General features: G+C 36.0%; 1 protein-coding gene across 1 annotated transcript in view; it reads right to left on the bottom strand.

The window, feature by feature from the left end:
* LOC109020120 (cyclic nucleotide-gated ion channel 1-like) overlaps positions 1-14,070 on the bottom strand; it is a 109,104-nt gene extending 95,034 nt beyond the window's left edge. Inside the window, exon 1 of the mRNA XM_035686593.1 lies at positions 14,004-14,070. Coding sequence (XP_035542486.1) covers positions 14,004-14,059 — 56 coding nt within the window. The 5' untranslated portion in view covers positions 14,060-14,070. The remainder of the gene's footprint in view (positions 1-14,003) is intronic.
* Positions 14,071-17,377: the final 3,307 nt, after the last annotated feature.

Below are 17,377 nucleotides of genomic sequence, written 5' to 3'. Positions count from 1 at the left end.
TCTTGGATATCCACCAAATATCAAGGGATACAAAGTGCTTGATCTCCTTACCCTTAAAATCTTTGTTTCCAGAAATGTCATTTTTCATGAGAACATTTTTCCTTCTCTTCCAAACTCTACTCACACACCTTTTGTTTTTCCTGATTTTCCCCCAATACATGACTTCACAGTACCCATTAATCCACCAAATCCATATTCTGCAATTCCAGAACCTCCTTCTTCACAGAATCAATTGCTTTCTGAAGTACCAGAATCTATAACTTCACAAAATTTCTCTTCTGCTATTCCAACATCAGAACCTATTACTTCACAGATTAATCTTGAAAATGTAAACCTTCGAAGATCTGAAAGAATAAGGAATCCTCCTTCATATTTGCAGCATTTTCATTGTGGTAATATGGCTCACTCTACTTCAACATCTCAAAAATCTCCTAGCTGCTGCATTCCTTCTTCTGGTAAGCCATACCCTCTTGCTCATTTTCTTTCAACACATAAATTGTCACCTAGACATGCAGCATTCACTTCTGCTGTATCATCTATTTTTGAGCCTAAGACATTCAAACAAGCCAATTCTTCTCCACATTGGCAAGCAGCCATGTTAAATGAGATCAAAGCTCTTGAATTAAATAAAACATGGGAACTTGCAATATTACCTCCAAATAAGGTTGCCATTGGATGTAAATGGGTATATCGTGTTAAGTTCAAAGCTGATGGCACAATTGATCGATACAAGGCTAGATTAGTAGCAAAAGGCTACACCCAACAAGAAGGCCTTGATTATTTTGACACATTCTCACCTGTAGCTAAGATGACAACAGTGAGAACATTGTTATCCATTGCTGCCATTAAGAATTGGCATTTACACCAACTTGATGTAAACAATGCTTTTCTTCATGGAGATTTAAATGAAGAGGTGTATATGCAACTACCACCAGGGTATTCTTCACCAACTGATCCGAGAGTTTGCAAACTCAAAAAGAGCCTATATGGTCTAAAGCAGGCCTCAAGACAATGGTTTTCCAAATTGTCATCTTCTCTACTTCAATTTGGTTTTATTCAAGGGAAGTCTGACTCCTCTCTATTCATCAAGCATAATTCAAACAGTTTTATAGCACTCTTGATTTATGTTGATGATGTGATTCTTGCTTCTAATAATCTTGCTGATATAGTCAATGTCAAAAGGTTCTTACACAACTCTTTCACTATAAAAGACTTGGGAGAACTAAAGTACTTCTTGGGGATAGAAGTGGCTCGATCAACCAAAGGCATAACTTTATGCCAACGAAAATATGCCTTAGATATCTTGCAAGATAGTGGTTTTTCAGGCTGTAAACCTGTGGCATTTCCTATGGAGTCTACATTAAAACTGAGTGCAAATGGCTCATCTCCACCTTTGACAGATCTTGCACAATACAGAAGATTAGTGGGCAGGCTATTGTACCTCACTATAACTAGACCTGACTTATCCTACTCAGTCCAAGCACTAAGCCAGTTCATGGCTAATCCTAGTAGTAATCATCTTCACGCTGCTGAAAGAGTCCTCAGGTATATCAAAGCAACACCAGGCCAAGGTATATTTCTGTCTGCACATTCCCCTCTTCATCTAAAAGCCTACTCAGATAGTGATTGGGGTGGTTGTATTGACACTAGAAAGAGTATCACTGGATTCACAGTGTTTCTTGGTGACTCTCTTATATCATGGAAATCAAAGAAACAGCCAACAGTTAGTCGATCCTCAGCTGAGTCTGAATACAGAGCTCTAGCCTCTACCACATGTGAACTACAATGGTTGATCTACTTGCTAGCTGACTTAAAGGTCCCTCATCCACAGGCTATTCTGCTTTATACAGACAGCAAACCAGCTTCTGACATTGCATCAAACCCTGTCCAACATGAAAGAACAAAGCACATCCAACTCGACTGCCATTTGGTCCGAGAAAAATTGCAAGAAGGTTTGATCAAGATCATTCACATCCCATCCAAACATCAGCTGGCAGATATTCTAACTAAACCACTTGGTTCCCTCAATTTCCATCATCTGATCCGCAAGATGGGAATGATCAATATACATTCTCATCTTGAGGGGGGGTGTTGGAATATACAAACTCATATTGAAGCTTTGGAGTTGAAGTCAAAAGAAGCTAAACAGAAAAGTGAAGTCAGATTGCAAAATGAGATAATTCCAAATAATAGTGAAATTAAATCCAAATGCAAATGTGATAATTAGTTAGAATGTTAAGTGAATATCTTTTGTTTCTGTAAAGTGAAGTTAGTTAGTATACGTGTCTATAAATAGAAAGGTTGTAAAAGTATTATGCATGCAATTTCTGCAGAATAATAAATTCACATTGAATTTTTGTTCTCAATTTTTAGTTTACATTTCAAGTTCTCTGTTCTTCTCAATCTTGAAGTTACAGATTTTACAGAAGCTGTACTTAATTCTAATTAGGTTGCATGCAAAGAACTCAAAACATTGTATAAAAAATATAATAAGAATATAACATTTCTTGAAATGATAAATATAACTTGCACCCTTGGGCCATCAGAGATTTTGTACTTTGAGCCAAAAAATAAAACTACCAAAACTACCATGATGATCAAGATCCGACCATCAACATTCATCATGTGCTATATAACTCTTTTTCATCTATGTTAACAATTATATTATAATTGGATAATGGTTCAAAGTATAAAAATAAAACATCCACAACATAATACAAGCCCTCTTAAACAAACTATTGAAATCAAGCAACTTGCTAGCAATTTAATTAATGACTTAAAAAAAGTGAGTGCAATATTAATCCACAACATAATACAAGCCCTTTTAAACAAACTATAAGTTGTCTTTCGATAAATAACATGCAAGAGCATCTGCTAAAACTAGATTAACTATTAAAAGATATTGTTATCTAAATTATTTGGGGAGCTGCCGGCAGCAGTGGCCTTAGCCAATTGCATGGCAAACTTTGTATCCTTATTCAAGTACATTCTTGTTTGGGATGGATGGATTGGTAGCACCACGCTGCTTGGATGGATGAAGCTGCAAAATGTTTCAGCTGTTTCGAGTCAAACTGTGTGATGTTTTTAAACTTGCTAAATTTCCACCAGCATTGAGACATCATATCCTTGAGGTCTCCAACCATAAGACAAAATGCTTCAACTTTTGTATGACATTTGAGAGTCCTTGTCGATAAGGGAGGGTTGGATTGTCTGGGAGATTCCAGCACCCATTCTACAAGCTGATCATGTTCTCTAATGAGGTCACATTTCTCAAGACATGACTCAATTTTACTTTTATCGCCATGATTACTTGTACACGTACACACAATTCCTTTCACTACGAAAATCATCGCATTTAGTGGTTTTCTCTCTCGAACAATGAAGTTGTTCTGATTGTACTGCACTTGCTTGAGATACTTACATGTGATCTCAGACAACAATTCTTTACTTTCGGTTTCAAATATTGGCACCTGCATGTTCACAAACAATTGACAAGATTAATTAATGAGATCATAATATATACCAACTTCTACGAGATGGACATCGGTGCATGCATAGTACTCTTTTCAAATTAAACATGATGAGGTCAATGCTAAAATAGACTTCATGCAAAATTGAAAAACCATACTTATCATGTGGTACGCTTAACTAGGGGATGTTTAGAAGTAGTTTTCATCTCATTACATCTCATCTCATTTCATTTCTAAACATCACTCAAACACAAATACTTTCAAACTAATTATTACAACTTTTTCAAAATAATCATTACAAAATTTTCAAACTTTCAAACAAAAAATAAAAAACAATTGAACTTTTTCAAATCTCAAAATAAAAATAATATTCTAACAATATTTTAACTTTAAAATATTTTTTATTCAACTTTTTCTTGCTCTCTCACTACTATTCACAAACTATCTTACTATTATTCATAAAATTCTCATCTTATCTCACTCCCCAAGCATCCCCAAGTGTTTTATAAGTCAACTACTTAAAATGAAAAATCAATTAAAATATTTCATATAAGAAGTTGGCCTCGTTTGGTTATACATATGAGATGAGAAATCTGTGCATAATAGTAATATAATTTATGAATAGTAGTGAAATATAATTTGAGTTAAGATTTTTATGAGATTTTGAGAAATCAGAGAATAAAAGCTTGAATAAGAAAATTATAAAGTTAAACAAGGGTTAAAATATAATTTTTGTTTTAGAATTTGAAAAAGTTATTATTTTATGTGTTTTGTTTGAAAGTTTGAGAAATTTGTAATCATAGGTAATGGTTAAATGAAGATTTTGTAAATTTAAAATTGAAAAATATTAATTGTATTTGAATGGTGTTTGAAACATTGAATATTGCGATGAGTAACAACGAAGTTATAACTAAACCACTACCTCGATCTTACTATCCACTCAATTAATTTTGAAGATTTTTTTATGAAAAAATAACTGAAATTTTCACTTGAATGATTTGTTTGGTCAAGCATAAAAAGATGCATGGGGGGCGGGGGGGTATCGAAACTCACTGTCCTTAGCAGGGTTAAGCAGCGATGGAGCTTAATCAATGTTCCAAGTGGTGTGGGAAGATGAGCTAATGGATTCTCTGTATCAAAATGTTTCTTTTGATCTTCCAGTACTATTGGTCTCACATGGCTTATGATTTCGTGTTTTAACTCGTCAGGTAGCCCAATTGTGCTTATCCAACCCTCGATGCTACGTAATTTATTAGTCTGTATGATTTTCGACCACTTAGACGTGATCTCCTCTAACTCGTTAGATGCCTCCCACTGCTTGTACACCTGTCACATCACATGAGTTAAGTTGATCAGTTTCTAATTAAAATAAAATATTACATCTAAATTAAGTTATCAAGTCCATTATATAATATTCTTACAATACCCCTATATATAATTGACTACCCTGCATCTGTTAATTAATAATAACCAAAGAAACAACTTATATAACAAATTAAAAAATATATATCATATATGGGAATCTAATCATTTAATTTATACCTTCACATGATGTGAGCAGACTACTTTAATAGGTAGGCCTAACATATAGATAAATTTTATTCAATTAAATGAGAGTGAGATTTGAAGTAATGATTCACATTAAATATCAAGACCTCTAATCAGCTAGTACTTAAATCACCACTATCTCAAAAAAATGCTTGAGCTGATGATAGCCCGATACCAATAGATAGGTGAAGATCATAATTAAAATTCTAACATATTCATATACACAGTACATAAATAATAATGGAAATAATTAATAAACACCAACCTGCAGATTTCCGATGAAGTATAAAAACAGAAGACAGGGAGCACGGGATAGTCAAGATTTCATTTTCATGGACCTGTTCTTGAAGACAGGGCTGATATTCAGAGAGATGCACAGCCGAGAGATACTGGAGTATCGGCTGGTGAGACATCTACACAAGCCGAGGCATCACGCACATCTACTCGCGAGGAGATGGCCGACATACTGCTTGTTGAGATCGGCATACACATATCAGCGGTGATCGATGCAGTGCATACTGCCATGACTGAGTTGCGTACAGAGATTATGACTAGCATCTCTGAGTTACGTACAGAGGTTAATGAGTTATGTACAAAGATTAATGCCAATAATACGACTCAGGTCATGCTTAGTACTCGACTGGCATAGATAGAGAGACAATTAGCTGCAGTCGAGGATGTGTGCAGAGATCTCGCATCACAGTATTTTCTATTTTTTATTTATATATTTTTTTGTTATAGTTATGAACACTATATATGGTGTTTTGATAATTTACTTTAGTTGTAAATTAAATATTTTATCTTTTCTAGAATAATTATTGATTTATATTATGTGGTGTATGGATAATAATATTTATTTAACTAAAAATCTTATTTAACATAAAAGAAATCATTAAAATATTTTTAAATTAATTACATAAAATTAATTAATGAATTTGTATATATGATATGTATATATATATATATATATATTGTATTTTGAGTTATGTATCAAGATTAATATTATACGTTCGAATGTATAAATGTGGTGCTTGAATATGTTCAAACTAAATATATTCCGTTCGAACAGTTTAGAAACCTTCCCACCAGGTTTTGCCACCAATTATTTTCGGTTCGAACAAAAATAATTATCGTTCGAACGGTTTTAAACTTTTCCTGGCATAATAAATTACTTCCCACAAAGATTTTTCTGTTCAAACGTATTTTTTCTATTCGAACGGAAAAAAATTTTTGAGACGCTTTAATTCGTCACATAAAATACTGTTCGAATGGATATTTTGACATTTGAACGATTTTGTAAAGTCATCAATTTTTTGGGACAAAATTTAATTTAATTTAAACAAAATGTTTTGTTTAAATTTTGGGACGAAATTGATTTCCTCCCTAAATAATTCCAAAAAATCAATTTTGTTGTAGCGTCTGTTGTTTTTTTTTTTTTTTTAGAACAAAATAGTTTAATTGATAACCTCCATTGAATGAGGGAAATAATACAAGGACTATCCTCCATGTCAATGGCATTCACCCGAAATTTCTGAAGCGTTATTTGCTAACATATGAGCCACAACATTTGCCTCCCTTCTAATATGTTGGATTGACCAACAATCAAAATATAATATTGTTTGTTTAATATAATTGAGGATCAGTATTCCTAGCTATGCTATTCTAAAGGACCTCTGTCTTTGTAATGCTTTGAACAACTTGAAGAGCATCACCTTCTAAGATAATTTTTCTTACTATCTTTATCTTTGTGCACTTCCTTAAAGGCTAGCAAGAGCTGTCTAGATTGCTGCATCACAAAATTCAGGTGGGTGAAGTTGGCTCTAAATACAAATTCATTTCTTCTCAACCATAGTACCTCCTTGCAACTACTACAATTTCTTCTGGCTGCTCCTCAAACAAATCATACTTGGTTGCAAAAATTTCCAAAAAACTGTCTTTTGTAATTCTACTCACTTTTTATTTGAACATAGACCCCAAACATCTTTTGCTGCAGTACATTCCCATAGAGCATGTATAACTGATTCTTCTTCCTCTAAATAGATTGGATAAGTTGGAGATTCAACTTCTTTCTTCTTGAAAAGATTCAGGTTGGTGGAAAGTGCTTCAAGGCATGCTCTCTCTCCACCAATACACTCTTGCAGTATTTGGGATTTTTAGCTATCATATTCTTGTCCAAATTTCCTTCTGGTGACTGGTTCTAAAAGGCTGCCCTTTAAGTCGATCTATGATTTCTTTTTGCAAATGGCAAGAACTTTTAACAAAGAACTAAACCATTGACGGTGCACCTCCCCATATCAACTTGTCTGGACTATTACAAAGAATAACAAGGATTTGATGACAGTAACTTCAACACTGGAAAACACCTCTTCAATTAGTGTAACATTTGTAAAGATTATCATTGCTGTTATTGCTGAGATTTCCTCCTTTACGAGATTCTTGCATATTCTATAATAATCGTTAGCACCAACTATTTTTACTTCCATGTATAGTTTACTTGCATGTATAGCTAGTTTTCTTTCCATGTATAGCTCTGTCTCGTTGTCATCTTAGCTGTAAAATGTCACATTGTATTTTCTTTACATGGTATCAAACTACCACTAAGGTTGGAGAAAATGGATTCTTCTTCAACCTCCTCGATCCTACCTATCATTGACTCTACCTCCCTTGAATTTTCCCCTACAAAAACACGAGAGCAAAATTTCAAAAGAGACAAACTTATTTCTCAAAAAGAAAAATCCATTGGCATATCCAAACTGAAACATTATAATCATATCATCTCTTAGCATCACATGGGGATAAATACCATGTTTTACCCCTGTGATAGGGTTATAAAACACCATTATACCAGTGGCTGAGTCGTATATCATGTTTCACCCCCGTGGTAGGGTTATAAACCACCATTATACCTGTGGCTGGGTCGTATTCCATGTTTCACCCCCGTGGTAGGGTTATAAACCACCATTATACTCGTGGCTGGGCCGTATACCATGTTTCACCACCGTGGTAGGATTATAAACGACCATTATACCTGTGGCTAGGCCGTATACCATGTTTCACCCCCGTGGTAGGGTTATAAACCACCATTATACCCTTGGCTGGGCCTTAACAAAAAACAAAACAGATATCATCGGAATCAGATCACATTCATATATAGAATCAGAACTTCATGCCAATGTTTTTAGATGACATATCATATAAAAACAAAGTACTGAATAGTTTCAGATCATTTCACATGTTTGAAATAAACAAAATTAAAATATTTTCATTTATTCATAACAAAAACTTTTAGATTTTTTATATTCGCTCTTTTGCATAGTTCAGAAACAAAATGTACAAAATTGGCTCATGTCTACACCAATCATGACAGAAAATACTTTCTCTGATATAGAATTTGTGCATATGCAAAATAAACATCTGAGGTTGTTTTCAAATTTCTTTTAAAAATAAACATGTTTATTTCAAAGACAACCTCATTTCATTTCTTTTATGTAAAACTAGTATATGAATCCCGCTTACCTGACTTCCGTGTATTATCAACACCTTGAGTCGGAACTCTAGTAGTGACACCACCTAAACAAAACATATACCCAACATTTATTAAACCAATCCAGTAAGCTACTATTTATTGAGTAATAAACCAAAACAGCCTATTCTTAACTCAATAACTATCATAACATTAAACCCGGACAGTACCCTCCTCAAACCATTTGCATTTAAACCCCAAAACAGCCACCTTTTATTAACACCAAACCAACCATAAAAATTTCCAAAACCAACAACAACAACTCCAATGCTTAAAACATAACACAAACCATACGTCAACTCTAACCTTCAAATAAAAACTTCAGCGCAAGCATCATATATTTTAGTCATTCAACAATTCAAGACTTGGGTACCTGCGCCACTAATAAAAAAAATACCCAATACAGCCATCTCAAAACACCCGTTGCACACACAATCCATAAACCACCCCGAGCATCCCTCAAACACTTCTATACGCCACACACAGCAACCCAAAGCACCACACCTTAGCATAAATAATCAAAATAATTAAACTTAAAAAGAACAAAAGGAGAGAGTAACGAAGTTTACCAGCGTTGGACTCTATAACAACAACTGACAAACACAAGGGGGCACTGCTCTAACGAGAAAAAAAAAAAACTCTGTGAAGACGAGAGGAAAATTAAAATGAGTGTGTGCATAGTGAACTGAAACAAAGAGAGTGTGCGAAAATAAGCCGAAGAAAATAACGTACAAGAAGGTCTGTATGTGTACAAAAATCAGGGAATAAAAGTAAAAATTTAGAAGTGAGATCAGTGAATGGGAGGGATGATTACCGAAAAGAAAAACTTCAGAGAGGAAACTCGACAATGGCACAAGATTTAGAGACCCACGAAGTTGCTGCACCGTGCCAAAAACTCAAAGAAAACTCATGAAAACGTCTGTGAAGCAAAGGGAAAACAGAGAGAGAGGGAAAAAGAAAGAGATGGCTCACCGTTGCGAAAACTAGCCAACAACGATGAGGTTCGATGACCCACGGAAGAACTCGCAGCACTCGCAAAGGACTATATGGAATTTGCACAAGAGGAGTAGTTCAAAATGTAGTGAGGGAAATTTCTGTGTGAAAAACTGAAAACATAACCGAAGGAACGTGGGAAGAGACCCACGGAATGGGAGGTTTGCGGAACTGCAACGCAAAAGAAAGCAGAAACTCACGGAGAAGAGAAATAGTACAGCAGAAAGGGGAAGAAAAACACTCACGAAACGACGTCGTTTGAGTCTCCCTTCAAGTGATCACCATGGGACGGGCTTCGTGCAATTGGGCTGGCTTCAACAGAAACTAGGCTTAGAGCCCGCGTATTACAAACTCGGATTGGGCTTGTAACCCAGATGACCGAAGAAGCACAAGTGGATTCAGTATTTTTCTCAGGAAAAATTTAATATCATGGTGCGCCAAGAAACAATGTATTGTCTCACATTCAAGCACAGGAGCAGAATATTGAAGCATGGCTTTAGCTATAGTCGAAGCTTATTGGATCAGAATGTTAATAAAGGAGTTCCAACTATATCTTTACTTGCCTCCAATTATCTGGTGTGACAACATTGGAGCATTGGCATTAGCCTCAAATCCTGTCTTTCATGCTAGAACCAAACATATGGAAATTTACTATCATTTCATTAGAGAAAAGGTAGTTAATAAAGATATTTTTGTTAAGCATATCTCAACAAAGGACCAATTAGCGGATATATTTACAAAAGGACAAACAACAACTCGATTTCAATTTTTGAGGTCCAAACTCATCATGGTTCGTAAACTCCCCATCAGTTTGCAGGGGTGTTAGAGCATGCGATGACTCAGTTCAAACAGTTCAAACACTTCCAGTCTTTCCTATTTTCCTCTGTTTATTTTTCTTACATGTATCTCAATAAAAAAAGAAAGAAAAAAAGGAAAAAAAAAGTGTAACATGCATGAACCTCAAATTTTGCAATCCCCACCAAAAACAGAACATGGTCTTTTGCAGAAAATCCATGGACTCCAACATACCAGATTGACGGGCTTCTTGGAATATTCCAAAATCAAAAGAGAGTGGTATCTAGTTTTTTTTCTAAAGAGAAAAAATTATTTAAAAATGTGTAATTGCTAGAATCACCACAGTTAAAAGAAGTTTTAATGGTATATCTAGTATCATTCTTACAGGCCACCTGCCAGCATGTGGTCTCTCGTTCGATGGAGAAGATGTACCAAAAAGCACCCATGCAGAACCTGAAGATCAAAGATATATACCATTAATATTTCAATAATTAATTCTAAAATCCAGATGATAATAACTGATCATGAAATTAATATACATGATTGGCAACGAGATAAAGAAAGAGATTGAATCTAGCTTTCATCACTACAAAACCTTTGGGTTGGATCATCATCATATTCTTGTAGCTTTCTGCATTCATGATTTGTTGAGCCTTCTGGATTACATTGGTTGTTATGGCCCTTATGAGCCGCCCGACCTGATCATGATTTGTACATTTGAGATGCAGATGCTTTAATTTATTTATTTCTATTCATTGAAGCTGTACTTAATTCTAATTAGGTTGCATGCAAAGAACTCAAAACATCGTATAAAAAATTTAATAAGAGTATAACATTTCTTGAAATGATAAATATAACTTGCAGTACCCTTAGGCCATCAGAGATTTTGTACTTTGAGCCAAAAATTAAAACTACCAAAACTACCATGATGATCAAGATCCAACCATCAACATTCATCATGTGCTATATAACTCTTTTTCATCTATGTTAACAATTATATTATAATTGGATAATGGTTCAAAGTATAAAAATACAACATCCACAACATAATACAACCCCTCTTAAACAAACTATTGAAAACAAGCGACTAGCAATTTAATTAATGACTTAAAAAAAGTGAGAGCAATATTAATCCACAACATAATACAAGCCCTCTTAAACAAACTATGAGTTGTCTTTCGATAAATAACAAGAGCATCTGCTAAAACTAGAATAACTATTAAAAGATACTGTTATCTAAATTATTTGGGGAGTTGCCGGCAACAGTGGCCGGCAACAGTGGCCTTAGCCAACAGCATGGGCATACTTGATTGCCTCATTCAAGTATGTTCTTATTTAGGATGGATGGCGTGGCGGCGCCATGCTGCTTGTATTGATGAAGCTGCAAAATGTTTTAGCTGTTCCGAGTCAAACTGTGTGATGTTTTTAAACTTGCTAAATTTCCACCAGCAGTGAGACATCATATCCTTGAGGTCTCCAGCCATAAGACAAAATGCTTCAACTTTTGTATGACATTTGAGAGTCCTTGTCGATAAGGGAGGGTTGGATTGTTTGGGAGATTCCAGCACCCATTCTACAAGCTGATCACGTTCGCTAATGAGGTCACATTTCTCAAGACATGACTCAGTTTTACTTTCATCGCCATGATTACTTGTACACGTACACACAATTCCTTTCACTACGAAAATCATCGCAATTAGTGGTTTTCTCTCTCGAACAATGAAGTTGTTCTGATTGTACTGCACTTGCTTGAGATACTTACATGTGATCTCAGACAACAATTCTTTACTTTCATTTTCAAATATTGGCACCTGCATGTTCACAAACAATTGACAAGATTAATTAATGAGATAATATATACCAACTTCTACGAGATGGACATCGATGCATGCATAGTACTCTTTTCAAATTAAACATGATGAGGTCAATGCTAAAATAGACTTCATGCAAAATTGAGCGACCATACTTATCATGTCGTATGCTTAAGTACTAGGAGATGTTTAGAAGTAGTTTTCATCTCATTACATCTTATCTCATTTCATTTCCAAACATCACTCAAACACAAATACTTTCAAATTAATCATTACAACTTTTTCAAAATAATCATTACAAATTTTTCAAACTTTCAAACAAAAAATACAAAATAACTGAACTTTTTCAAGTCTCAAAATAAAAATAATATTAAAAAATAATATTCTAACAATATTTTAACTTTAAAATATTTTTTATTCAACTTTTTCTAGTTCTCTCACTACTATTCACAAACTATTTTACTATTATTCATAAAATTCTCATCTCATCTCACTCCCCAAGCATCCCTAAGTGTTTTATAAGTCAACTACTTAAAATGAAAAATCAATTAAAGTATTTCATATAAGTAGTTGGCCTTGTTTGGTTACACATATATATGAGATGAGAAATCTGTAAATAATAGTAATATAATTTATGAATAGTAGTGAAATATAATTTGAGTTAAGATTTTTATGAGATTTTGAGAAATCAGAGAATAAAAGCTTGAATAAGAAAATTATAAAGTTAAACAAGGGTTAAAATATAATTTTTGTTTTAGAATTTGAAAAAGTTATTATTTTATGTGTTTTGTTTGAAAGTTTGAGAAATTTGTAGTCATTAGGTAATGGTTAAATGAAGATTTTGTAAATTTAAAATTGAAAAATATTAATTGTATTTGAATGGTGTTTGAAACATTGAATATTGCGATGAGTAACAACGAAGTTATAACTAAACCACTACCTCGATCTTACTATCCACTCAATTAATTTTGAAGATTTTTTTATGAAAAAATAACTGAAATTTTCACTTGAATGATTTGTTTGGTCAAGCATAAAAAGATGCATGGGGGCGGGGGGTATCGAAACTCACTGTCCTTAGCAGGGTTAAGCAGCGATGGAGCTTAATCAATGTTCCAAGTGGTGTGGGAAGATGAGCTAATGGATTCTCTGTATCAAAATGTTTCTTTTGATCTTCCAGTATTGGACTCACATGGCTCATGATTTCGCTTTTTAACTCGTCAGGTAGCCCAATTGTGCTTATCCAACCCTCGATGCTAAGTAATTTATTAGTCTGTATGATTTTCGACCACTTAGACGTGATCTCCTCCAGCTCGTTAGATGCCTCCCACTGCATGTACACCTGTCACATCACATGAGTTAAGTTGATCAGTTTCTAATTAAGATAAAATATTACATCAAAAGTTATCAAGTCCATTATATAATTAATTAATAATAATGGAAATAATTAATAAATATCAACCTGCAGATTTCCGATGAAGTATAAAAACAGAAGCAAACCAAAGATCGAAATAAGAATTGTAAAGCAGTTTTCCCAGTAATCAGAACTTGTTTGAAGGTTTTGACCAAGTGAACTGCAAGATTTGGACGTCCATGTGTGAGTAGTTAATAATATCAAAACCATTGATATATATAATTATATGCTCAAAATAATTAAACAAGAAAAATCTAAAGCGATCTAATAAATAATCTCTAGAAAATAAATTGATTTTCACGCGAGTCTTTTTCTTTTCTTTTGCATGATATATAATTTTCATCCAAATTAATAATAAATTTTTTTTACCCGAGTAGTACCGTTAATAATGGAAAATAATAGTTATGAAATTCTCAAAAAAAAAAAAAAAAAGTGAAACATGCAGTACGAACCTCAAATTTCGCAGTCCCCACCAGAAACAGAACATGGCCTTTTGCGGAAAATCCATGGACGCCAGTATACCAGAGTGACGGGCTTCTTGGAATATTCCAAAATCAAAGCTGAGAGTTGTATTTGATTTTTTTTCTAAAGAGCAATAATCATTTAAAATTGTGTGATTTCCAAAACCAGCATTACAGTGGAAAGAAGTCTCGCTACATCCAATATCTGTCTGATGTTGGGGAAATCAACACAGCGGAAGGGATAAAAGCGGTAATAAAAGAGTACACTCATGCACTCAGTGACACCACGAATTTAACGTGGTTCGGCAACTGCCTACATCCACAGAAAAGAGCTTCACTAATAAATAGTGGAACACAAAAAAATATTACAGAGGAGGAGGATCACACTCCACTCAACTCAACTCTCTTCTTTTCTCTCAGAGCTCTCTCGGCTCTCTCTCTTTTCTTTTCTCTTTGGGTGTTTGATGCTCTCGTCTGAAGCTTTAATTTATAGGCGCATTACTTCACGTATGAACGCATTTATTGTTGCATTCATTAGGTGGTTGGGTGCTGGGGGTTGAGGGTTAAGCGCTGAGCAGTCAACAATGACTGCTCAGGGCATGGACTTCAACAATTCTCCCCCTCCATGCCCATTTACCTATATGTTCTCCATCCCAGCTATGTCTCTGCATAGCTCAAGCTTCTCACTTGTAACCACCTTCGTCAGCATGTCCGCTGGATTCTCTTTCGTATGGATCTTCACAAGCTTCAACAGCTGTTGTTCCATCGCTTCGCGTATCCAATGATAGCGGATATCAATATGCTTGGTGCGGGAGTGGTACATTGAATTCTTGCTCAAGTCTAGAGCACTTTGACTATCACAATGCACCTTGTAGTCTTCTTGACTAACTCCTAGTTCTTGGAGAAAACGCTTCATCCACAACATCTCTTTCCCAGCTTCCGCTGCGGCAATGTACTCTGCCTCTGTTGTAGATAAAGCAACACACTTCTGCAACTTGGACTGCCAAGAGACAGCTCCTCCTGCAAAGGTGAAGAGAAATCCTGAAGTAGATTTCCTGCTATCCAGATCTCCTGCCATATCTGAATCTGTATAGCCTTCCAAAACTGGTTTAGCTCCCCCAAAACACAAGCACATGTTAGATGTACCTTTCAGGTACCTGAGAATCCACTTGACTGCTTCCCAATGATCCTTTCCTGGATTTGAAAGGAATCTGCTCACCATGCCTACAGCATGAGCAATATCTGGTCTGGTACAAACCATTGCATACATCAGGCTTCCTACTGCTGAAGAGTAGGGGATTGCTTCCATTTCTTCAATCTCTTTCTTTGAAGAAGGACACGAGCTCTTGCTCAACTTGAAGTGGTTTGCAAGTGGAGTTTTGACTGGCTTAGCATCTCCCATGTTGAAACGTCTAATGACCTGTTCAACATATTTTTGTTGTGATAGCCACACCCTTTTGGCTTTCCTATCACGAACAATCTTCATGCCCAAAATTTGCTGTGCTGGGCCTAAGTCCTTCATGTCAAAGGACTTGGATAGTTCCTTCTTTAGTTTGTTAATCATGGACCTATCCTCACCAACGATTAACATATCATCAACGTAAAGAAGGAGTATGACAAACTTGTCATTCTGGAACCTTCGAACATAGACACACTGATCTGCAACAAGTCTCTTGTAACCATAACTCATCATGAATGAGTCGAACTTCTTGTACCATTGCCTCGGCGCTTGCTTGAAGCCATAGAGACTCTTCTTCAGCCTGCAGACTAAGTGATCTTTCCCTGGAGTTGCAAACCCTTCTGGTTGCTCCATATAGATCTCCTCCTCCAAATCTCCATGGAGAAAGGCTGTCTTCACATCCATCTGTTCGAGTTCCAAATTCAAGCTGGCTACCAATCCGAGTATGACTCGAATTGACATCATTTTCACCACTGGAGAAAATATCTCGTCAAAATCGATTCCCTTCTTCTGCTGGAATCCTTTGACAACCAATCTGGCCTTGTGCTTCGTCAGCTTTCCTTGGCCATCTTTCTTCAGCTTGAACACCCATTTGTTCTTTAGGGCTTTCTTTCCTTCAGGAAGTTTCACCAACTCATAGGTCTGATTTTTCTGCAAAGAACTCATCTCTTCTTGCATTGCCTGCACCCATAGGCTTCTATCAGCATGAGTTTGAACTTCCTGGAAGCTCTCTGGCTCCCCCTCATCAGTAAGCAGAATATAGTCTGATTCCGGATATCTCCTCGACGGAATCAGTAGGCGGCCTCTTGCCGATCTTCTTGGTTCATCAACCAAAGGAGGTTCATCACCATCTAACCCTTGTGGTGGTACACCAGCTGCTGGTGGAGAGGATTCTTGCTCCCCCTGCTCGACACCCTGAGCTTCTTCTTCTGCTTCTGGATCTCGATCCTGCATTTCCTCATTATCTGTGGCGGACTGTAATGGTGCAGGATTTGGAGTATCGGAACTAAGCTCTCTTGATGAAGCTTCAGTTCCTATGTTCTGGTTTTCATGGAACACAACGTCCCTACTTCTGACAATTCTCTTTGTCACTGGATCCCATAACTTGTATCCGAATTCTTCATCTCCATATCCAACAAAGATACATGGAGTTGACTTGACATCGAGCTTCTGTCTCAGCTCCTTGGATACGTGTGCAAAGGCTTTGCACCCAAACACTCTCAGGTGAGAGTAAGAGACATCTTTTCCAGACCAAACCTTCTCAGGAATTTCAAATTCCAGTGGTGCAGAAGGTGATCTGTTGATCAGGTAACAGGCAGCTAGAACAGCTTCACCCCAGAATGGCTTTGGTAACTTGGCCATACTGAGCATGCATCTTGTTCTTTCAATGATGGTCCGGTTCATTCTTTCGGCTACACCATTGTGCTGAGGGGTATATGGGACCGTCTTCTCATGTCGAATACCGCGATCAGCGCAGTATGCAGCGAACCTTTTGGAGACATATTCTCCTCCATTGTCCGTTCGCAGGCACTTCAACTTCTTTCCTGTCTCTCTTTCCACTAGGGTGTGGAAATTCTTGAAGTGCTCGAAGACCTGATCCTTTGACTTCAAAACATATACCCAGACTTTTCGTGAAGCATCATCAATGAATGTCACGAAATATCTGTTACCTCCCAATGACTCTTCTTCCATGGGACCACATACATCAGAGTGTACCAGACTCAACAACTCTGATCTTCTCTTCGTAGAGGATTTAAACGAGACTCTGCATTGTTTGCCAAACAAACAGTACTCACAAGGGTTTAACGCTGTTCCTTTGGCAACTTTGATGAGTGCCTTCTTCGCAAGCGTATCCAACCCTTTCTCACCCATGTGTCCGAGTCTCTTGTGCCACAGATTCGGTGAT

This window comes from Juglans regia, chromosome 16 (genome assembly GCF_001411555.2).
Source record: "Juglans regia cultivar Chandler chromosome 16, Walnut 2.0, whole genome shotgun sequence".
Classification (NCBI taxonomy): Eukaryota; Viridiplantae; Streptophyta; class Magnoliopsida; order Fagales; family Juglandaceae; genus Juglans; species Juglans regia.
The sequence above is the reverse complement of the archived record's forward strand: the minus strand, read 5'-3'. Positions and strand labels throughout refer to the sequence as shown.